This window comes from Megalops cyprinoides, chromosome 4, assembly GCF_013368585.1.
Source record: "Megalops cyprinoides isolate fMegCyp1 chromosome 4, fMegCyp1.pri, whole genome shotgun sequence".
In the NCBI taxonomy this organism is placed as follows: Eukaryota; Metazoa; Chordata; class Actinopteri; order Elopiformes; family Megalopidae; genus Megalops; species Megalops cyprinoides.
The window spans coordinates 7740543-7749626 of record NC_050586.1 but is presented as its reverse complement, the minus strand read 5'-3'; the positions used below and the strand labels follow the sequence as shown (position 1 = coordinate 7749626).

Sequence of the window (9084 nt, the reverse complement as noted above, 5' to 3'; positions counted from 1 at the left end):
TGTGAAGCCCTCGATTGGTCTGTGTTACATGTTGGTTTTTTCATGCTTGCTGAAATATCACAGAAGCACCTCTACATTCACATTTGACAGAAGAAGAGAGGTACCTACATTCCAGCCAACTCGAGGGGCTTGTGTTCTGAATTTCCAGGAAAAGAGCCAGCAAATAACTGCCAGGAGAAGGACAAAGTTGGCTGTTATATAGAGTGCTCCACTTTATAATGTATTTGATGCGTTAAAGAAACGAAAGGTTTCACCATGCAGTCTCAGACATTTCATTGTGTGCATAGCGGTACTTAGGCCCGACTGTGTGTTTACATGCGTTGTCTGAAATCTGCCTGAGCAGTACCTTGGGCTGAAGAGCTGAGAGAACTAACTCGGAGGTGTATCGGCTGCGTTCGACAGGAAAATGGTCAAGAAGTCGATCGTCGCTGGTCTGGTGGTTCTGCTGGTGGCTGCGGTGTGTATCTTCGTGGGCGTCTTTTTCGGGGTGGGAAACAAGAGGACCCCTTCGCCTTCATCAGACCACTTCTACTCCAAGGCTGCGGTGGCGGCAGATGCTGGAAAGTGCTCCGAAATTGGGAGGTAAAAGAGCCCAGAATTCAGCCCAAGGACCCGAACACACACACACCCACACACGCACCCACGCACATCCTGACACCATTACACAGAGACAAACACATTCAGGAACACTTAAATGCTAGCATACATGCCGTTTGCCAGAGATCTAAAACTTCAAAGAAGAAAAGGGGTTTGCTAAGGGTAGTTTCATATCGTCAGAGATGATGCTATCATGCAAGCTGTGGGCCTTCGGTCTCTCTCTTCCTTCAGGTAAATTTGGCTTATATCTGAAAATTGTGCCACAGGCTAAACTCTTATTGAAATTCAAAATGAAATCAACCGAATTTTAATTATTTTTGAGTCCCGTAAGCTGAATATATTTTCCTTGAGAGAAAAAAGTTCTGACTTCTCTACAATTCCCAAAAGGCATTCAAGCCTCCGCTAAAAATTCTAATGCTTTGAGGGGGGAAATATTTGAGTTTATGTAACTGCATTTTCAAAAAAAAAAAACTGACTACAGAACTTCAAGAAAAGTTATCATGATACACAGAATCACAAAATATAGATTTTGTTATGCTTAATAATTTGGATAAACCAAGCAATTGCCACCTTTACAAACACTGCATGCTGTATTTTTCTGTAATTATGGTCATCCTACCCATGTAACTTACTTTTTCCAGTTGAAATAAGTGTTCAAATAATTTAAACCTATGAAACTAAATGCATGTCTACTACTAATACATGTCTACTACAATACTAATTTACATAAATGTTTTACTGGCCAGAAATAAAATCCTAATTAAGAATGGTAAAACCCCAATACACGTGTTTAGACAAGAAAATTCACTGTTAAACATTGACGATCTGTTTAAAAGTGCTCTGGTGTTCTGCGAGTTGAATATAGCTGTCAAAAGAGCTTCCTGGAATTAGGGGGTTGGTAATGATGGAGGGTGCAGAGTAATTCCTAGTATTTAGAGGGCGAGACGATGCATATGACCTGTCTGATTCAGCAGTATAGCATAGTAGTTAGGAGCAGGGCTTGTAACCAAGAGGTTGTGGGTTCAATACCCCTTTAGGGCACTGCTGTTGCACCCTGGGGCTAGGTACTTAACCCACAATTGCCTCAGTAAATATCCAGCTGTATAAATGGATAACACAACAAAAACTGTAACCTGTGTAAGTTGCTCTGGAGAAGAGCGTCTGCTAAATGCCAATAATGTAATGCAATGTACTGCAAACCCTGAATTTGTTCATTTTTCTGTGGAGCTCAAAGTTCTGCCTCACCCCCAGTGCAGCACCTGCGTGTGTGTGTGTGTGTGTGTGTGTGCGCGCGCGTGTGCATGTGCATGTGCATTTCTGACTCCAGGGACATCCTAAAGAGGAACGGCTCAGCGGTGGATGCCTCTATCGCCGCCCTGCTGTGTGTGGGGCTCCTGAACGCTCACAGCATGGGCATTGGAGGGGGGCTCTTCTTCACCATCTACGACGCCTCCACAGGTGCGTACCACCACAGGGGGGATCTCTCCAACTCAGCTCCCTTCCGCTCGATCATTTGAAAAAGGACCAAACGCCAATTTCAAGTTCTGTTTTTTTGTGTGTGTGTGTGTGTGTGTGTGTGTGTGTGTGTGTGTGTGTGTGTGTGTGTGTGTGTGTGTGTTTGTTTGTTTTCTCTCAGGAAAGGTAGAAACCATCGACGCGAGGGAGACTGCACCCATGAAAGCAACGGAGGACATGTTTGGCAATAACACCCAGCTATCCCGGAAAGGTAACACCATTTAAAATATGCAATGTGCCATAGTCGTTCGCAAAATACTGCTAAGCGTTGTGATAATGCAGCACTATCTCTTTTCATGAAGGTTACCAGGGTGGAATTAGGTGACCACAGGGTAGTCTTTGGTTTTGAAGACTTGAATTTACCTTGTTAAAAAGATGCCGATGGAAAAACAATGAAAACCTGTCCCACCCCTTAACCCTGCCAGAATGTCCTCAGAAAGGCACTTTTGAAATTCTTGTCTGGGCCTGATTCCAAACAAGCAGTGACTGAACAGTTATGGGCAGTCATATGTCAACATTGCATATGATTGGCCGACACAGAGTCCGCCTTCACAACCAGTAGTTTACCTTTCAGTTGTCATTTAACAAATACCTTCAACTGGAACTTGAAACTGGAACTTTCTGGTTTTCTGGGGGAAGTCAGTAAGAACCCCATGGAAAGTGTTTGGTCGGACATATACAGAGTCAATGACTTGACAAGGCTAATTTTAAAGTGCTTTGTACTGAATATACAGCCAAACATTTTCCCCGGTTCCAGTCCCCAGTGAACCACCCAAGCTGTTGCTCATGCTCTACCTTTTTGGCAATCCCTAAACAATTAACAAAATCGACAGTAATCAGTCCCATCCATGATTATAAAGATTCCACTAACCACTTCCTGTCCATGTCAGCTGTTCATGGCATCCCCCTCAGGCCCACTTCCCCCTTCCTTTTCCTTGTTTATGACGTCCAAATAGAGGGTCAGCAACCTCAGCTTGTGACCAGGTGTGATCCCTTTGTTAGACTTCAAGCAAAATATAAGTACCACTATGCCAACATCACTTACAACCTTCTTGTTTGATCATATGGAAACTCACATCTACTGATGGTAATAAATATGAGCTATTGAGTTGTGGCAGCAGTGTAGCATAGTGGTAAGAAACAGGGCTCGTAACCAAAAGGTTGCTAGTTCGATTCCCCACCGGGGCACTGCTGTTGCAAGTTGCGCCCCACAATTGCCTCAGTAAATATCCATCTGTATAAATAGATAAAATGTAAAAATAAAATTATAAGGGCATGGAGAGAACACTGATGAAGATGTCTTTGTTCGGCAGGTGGGTTGTCCATCGCCATCCCCGGGGAGATCCGTGGCTACGAGATGGCACACAAGCGCCATGGTAGGCTGCCCTGGTCAGAGCTGTTCGAGCCCAGCATTGTGCTGGCCCGCCAAGGCTTCCCTATAGGCAAGGCGCTGGCCAATGCCATCACCAAGAACAAGGAGTCCATCATGAGTGACGTGGCTTTATGGTAAAAGTAGCACTCTGCGGCCTGTCACCTGTCCCCGCGGGGTGGGGTTGGGGGGAGGGGCACTGCATTCAGTCACGGTTTTGCGAAAAACTTCTGCCGTCACCACCACCTTGCCTTTCTCAGAATTTAACGCTGTTGAATCCAAGAGATGTCGTTTGTGGGATGCAGCAGTCTTGGCACATGCATTTTCACTCTAAGGCTAAAATCGTGCTCCTGACAAGCGCAGGAGACACTTCTTCGTGAGCCATTCCCAACCCCTTTGTCATGAAGTGTACGTTCTGACAGACAGTAATAAAGTGTCTCCGGCAGAATCAGAATCAGAGTTGGTTCCATTAACTCCCCAGGCACACACAGAGACTGGGGCACGGCGATTCTTATGACATTTTCTCTGTTCTTGTTTTTTTTTCTTATTTCAGTGAAGTGTTTTGTGACACACACAAAAACATCCTGAAGGAAAATGATATTATTAAATTTCCCAAACTAGCTGACACCTACGAAAGGATAGCAGAGGAGGGTCCAGACGTGTTTTACAATGGGACCTTGGCAAAGACAATCGTGGAGGACATCCAGGCTGCAGGTCATTGTCTCTTTTGCTTCATTATTGTCTCATGTCACCGAAATGATTACGTGTCACACAGTAAACAGTAACGGGTTTCCAGGAGTTTACGCAATTGGAGAAAATCTACCACAATCTACCACATCTTAAAATCTAACATCTCTACAACTTATTGCCGATTATTCTGCTGCTGCCACGGCAAATGTAGCTTGTAATAATAATAATAACGATAAAGGTAATAATGGGCATATCCAAAGTGCAATCAGCTCCAGCTGGTGTATTGGCATGCAGCAGATGAAAGGGGACCGTTGTAGTCTGTGGTCACGTGACTCTGCATTCCAGGTGGTATTATAACGCAGGAGGACCTGCTGGGCTATGAGCCTCTGCTGAATGAGAACCCACTCAAACTAAAGGTGGGAGAGTACACCGTGTACATCCCAGACGCCCCCTCCAGCGGACCCGTCCTCGCACTCATACTCAACATAGTTGACGGTAAGGAGCCTCTCCCGCTGTTGTGCATCTGTAATGTACAGTCTGACATGTAGCAGTGTTGGGTGGCAGTATGGCATAGTGGTAAGGAGTTGAGCTCCCGAAACCCGAAAAGGTTGCTCTGGGGCACTGCTGCTGTACCCTTACTTAACCCATAATTGCCTCAGTAAAAAACCAGCTGTATAAATGGATGAAATAAATGTAAGTTGCTCTGGATAAGATAATGTGCTAAATTAGAATAATGTAATCAGCTACCTTGTGTGTAGAGGTTGGTCAACAAAAGGATGGGAGGAGGGGTTTTACGGTTTCGGGGTGGGGGAATGGTTTATTACTTGCACATTCTTCCAGTAAGGAGATGGGACAATATTAGAGGTCAGAAGATTACAATCTGTTCTCAGTCAGAACAGACAGACCAGTTGGTACAGTGGCAACAAGGTCAAAATTGCCCTGTGATTAATACATTCAATGACACAAAGGGTATTTTTGCAATTACAGCTATGATAAGTGACTTCAGGGTTTTAGAGTGCAATTTCGATTGCTTGCTACATTATCTACTGACACCTGGGGGGTGGGAGGAGGGGTGCTTCTGATGCGCTTATTTTCCTGTAGATACATTTTAGTCCATCTGCACTGGCATTTCGCTGATAAATTTGTGACACAGGGGAACAGTACAGTACTTGTCTGAAAGTAACATATGCAGTACTAGTCAAAATTTTGGACACACCTGATTAAGATAATGGGACACATGCATTCAAAGACATTTTAGATCTAAAGACTTATAATTGGTTGTTTCTTAGACAGATATAAATAGTGAAGTTGATGCCTATGTATGAATTTATTTCCCAAAGCCCTTTGTTAAAAAAAAATGGCTACTTTGAAGAGTCTAAAATATAAGAGTTTGTTTAACACTTTTTTTGGGCACCGCATAATTCCATTTGTGTTATTTCATAGCTGTGGTGTCTTTACTATTATTCTAAAATTTGGAAAATAGTAGCAATAAAGAAAAACTCTTCTATGAGTAGGCGTGTCCAAACTTTTTGACTGGCACTGTATGTTGACTGGTTTAGCAGCGTTAGCGGTGCTGCTGAGCTGTTCTTTCAAGCGGCCGCCTCGTCGGTGCTCTGAGGATGAAGCAGTCAGCACCGACAGGATTAGCGCACCCTCCTCTTACGCTGCCTGCACCACTGCCCACCCTCTGCATGCCGCCTTGTCTCTCGCACAAACACTAATCCAGCTAATTTGCCATTTACAGACAGGCTGCTTGTGGTGAAGATCATTAACTGAAGCCCGAGTGGCCTGATTTGCCTCTAATTGACCATAAATGAGTAAAAAGAGGGCGCTTTTCAAAACCTCGCTCTGTTCGTCTCTCATTTGATGTTCGTTATGACTTTTTGAGTCTCTTATCTCACCAGGCATTAGTCAAAACTCTCATTCGTCCTTTTTACATCCTAAAATTCTCCTCTGGAAGACACTGCGTCCAAAGAACGCCTTCACTCTCTGGATCTGTATTGATGTCTCTGTATGAGGTGATATGGTGGGCCTAAGCTTGTGATAAGCCTGGCTGAAAAGTGACAGGAGGTACATGGCGGCTAATTTGCGTGATGCGTGGCGCTTTTATTTCCAGGCTACAACTTCACAGGTACGAGCGTCTCCACCGCGGAGAAGAAGACCCTCACCTATCACCGAATTGTGGAGGCCTTTCGCTTTGCCTACGCCAAGAGGAGCCGACTGGGGGACCCTCGCTATCTCAACATCACAGACGTGAGCCCACCGTCAATACCCCTTTTCTAGTCCAAGACACTCAGAGGGGTTCACTTCCTGTAGGGCTGACCTTCACTTCCTATTTAGCTGCTCTTGGAGGCCCAGTGGGGTGGGGGGTCAAGGGTCAAGGGTTAAGAGTCAAGGACCAAGTGTTGGAGCAATGTTTCAGTGTCTGTAATATTTTGTTTAATCATGGCACCTCCCATCTAATCACCCTTATCCGTAAGAAAATCAGGCTTTATGAATTTCCTTAGTGGTTCTTTTGTTCATGTCAACCTCTGCTCCAAAGAAATATCGTAGTAATATCAGTAATATTCAAAAATCCTATGCCTATAAAACATTTACCATTGGTTCATGCTTATTTGTCCTTTACCTGTGTCCCTTGGGTATGACTAACCTGAAAACTTTACAAATTTCCTGCCATTGTAAATATTAGGATTTTGAAATAATTTTGAAAATTTTTGAAAAATTTCATAACCTGAAACAAATCAATGAAGGTTTAGTAGGTCATGTCATTGTCTGTCAACACTGTCTGATTCAACACTGAGTCATAACAACATAACAATGCTTTTCTGTTAAAATAAATAACAAAGTAACATTTCCTGCTTTGCTGTTCCTCCTCCTCCCCCTTCACAGCTCATTCAAAACATGACCTCAGACTACTTTGCTGACGGAATACGGAGTAAAATCACAGACGACACCACCCACCCCGACAGCTACTACGAGCCGGAATACTTCGTCCCGGACAACCACGGAACAGCTCACCTGTCCGTCATAGCGGAGGATGGCAGCGCAGTGGCTGCCACCAGCACCATCAACCTATAGTATGGAATTAAAATCTATACAACCAATGGGAGTGTCTTGTTTAATAATTCGTCACAGTGGAGAAACACAGCCACCTATTGGTGCTTATGGATAAGAATGTAGAGAGGGGAAAAAAACAATATGATGTGTTTTTTTTTTTTTTTTTCCTCTTCTTTTTTCATTGCTTCCCAGTTTCGGTTCCAAAGTTATGTCTCGGTCAACTGGCATCATATTCAATGATGAGATGGACGACTTCAGCTCTCCCTACATCACCAACGGATTCGGGATACCTCCTTCACCAAACAACTTCATCCAGCCAGGTAGGCCAGCCTGACCCTGAGCCCCAAAATGCCGTCATACCCAAGTGTGTATCAGAAGGCATTTAAAAAACAGAAGGATCATTTTTATCCCCCCAAAATGTGTCCACGTCTGTCGGAAGTGTGCACTGGGATGGAACTCATGTGAGAATTTCTGTCACAACGTAAAACCTTGCAGTAAAAAAAAAAAAAAAAGATGGCATCTTTTCTTTTCCAGGTAAAAGGCCACTCTCCTCCATGTGCCCAACGATCATCTTTGACAAATATAACAAAGTGAAAATGGTGGTGGGCGCCTCTGGGGGCACAAAGATCACCACTGCGACGGCCCTGGTGAGCTTTTACACGCTTACGCAATGCCGATGCACCGTACCCATTCCATCCATCAGCCAATAGGGCTCTCCTTCTCCTTCCTGCCGTGCCGTGCCTTGTGGTGCTTGGCCCGGTGTATTGGAGAAAGCGCGGTGACGCTCCTGGTGAAACGGATTGTATTTCCTCCTGCAGGTCATTCTCAACTCGCTGTTCTTCCACTATGACCTGAAAAAAGCGGTGACAGAACCCAGGGTACACAACCAGCTCAATCCCAACATGACCGTGGTGGAGGAGGACTTTGAGCAGGTGGGCAAGCGAATTATTACTTCCAGAGAGTAGTATAGCGGGCAGCAGGGTCTGTGAAGAGCACGGGGGTACAAGAGGCCCAGATTCAGCCTAGATGACACAAACAATGGATGGGTAATGGTGTTTCACAAGCAAAGAAACAGTCACAATCCTTTTTATTTTTTTGTGTGTTTGTGTATTTTTGTATATGTTGCATGTATGTGCATGTGTGTGTTTGTGTGTGTGTGTGTGTGCGTGTGTCTGGCAGAGCGTGCTGGATGGCCTGGCACAGAAGAACCACGTGACGGAACTGCTGAGAACCCCGGGGGCAGTAGTGCAGGCCGTGGTGCGGCAGGGGGACCAGATCTGTGCCGAATCGGACCCCAGGAAGGGCGGCTATCCAGCAGGGTACTGATCCCCGACAGATCAGCGTCATCCGTTGCTACTCCCCCGCACCTTGTGCTGTCTGGCCTGCGGAGGCATCGTCACAAGCAAGCAGAACCGGAACCAGAGCCGGAGCCGGAGTCGGAACCACCCTCTGTTTTATGTGTGATGTTCCAGGTGCCTTTGAGGGAGATCACAACTGCAGCCTCCTCGGGGAGAGCCAGCCGTTCTCTTACTCCGTTTTTAACTTCACCAGGGAAAATTAACTCCTTCCATTTCAATACCTCTATTTTTTTCCCCTCTCAGTATTTTTTAAGCATGACTTTTTTTAAAAATCAATATTATTTATTAAAATTTTGTGTTTTGAAAACGAAGTGAGATTTGAATCCTAGCTGTACATCATGAGAGAAATCATCATCATCATCATCATCATCATCATCATCATAAACCACTATGAGAAACAATAATCCCTGTCTGCATGCTATGGAATTGTGGATCGTCTTTATTGTGTTCCTTGGCAACTATGTTTCCCCACTGGATATATCCACCAATCATCAGATC

The 9084-nt window shown here is 44.7% G+C and overlaps 1 protein-coding gene across 1 annotated transcript; it reads left to right on the top strand.

The window, feature by feature from the left end:
* Positions 1-406: 406 nt before the first annotated feature.
* Positions 407-8554, top strand: ggt1a (gamma-glutamyltransferase 1a). Its single transcript, XM_036527851.1, has 12 exons — positions 407-582; positions 1925-2055; positions 2234-2323; positions 3426-3618; positions 4035-4195; positions 4517-4666; positions 6288-6424; positions 7061-7248; positions 7421-7548; positions 7763-7875; positions 8047-8160; positions 8408-8554. Exons 1-12 carry the CDS (start codon positions 407-409, stop codon positions 8552-8554), a joined length of 1728 nt encoding a protein of 575 aa, XP_036383744.1.
* The last annotated feature ends 530 nt before the right edge of the window (positions 8555-9084 follow it).

What these genes read in the sequence shown, in the direction of transcription:
- ggt1a (XM_036527851.1), top strand. Translation starts at nt 407, where the DNA reads ATGGTCAAGAAGTCGATCGTCGCTGGTCTGGTGGTTCTGCTGGTGGCT. An exon ending in GGAGGACATCCAGGCTGCAG is followed by an intron (nt 4,196 to 4,516) that starts GTCATTGTCTCT and finishes TCTGCATTCCAG; the next exon opens with GTGGTATTATAACGCAGGAG. An exon ending in GCTATCTCAACATCACAGAC is followed by an intron (nt 6,425 to 7,060) that starts GTGAGCCCACCG and finishes CCCCCTTCACAG; the next exon opens with CTCATTCAAAACATGACCTC.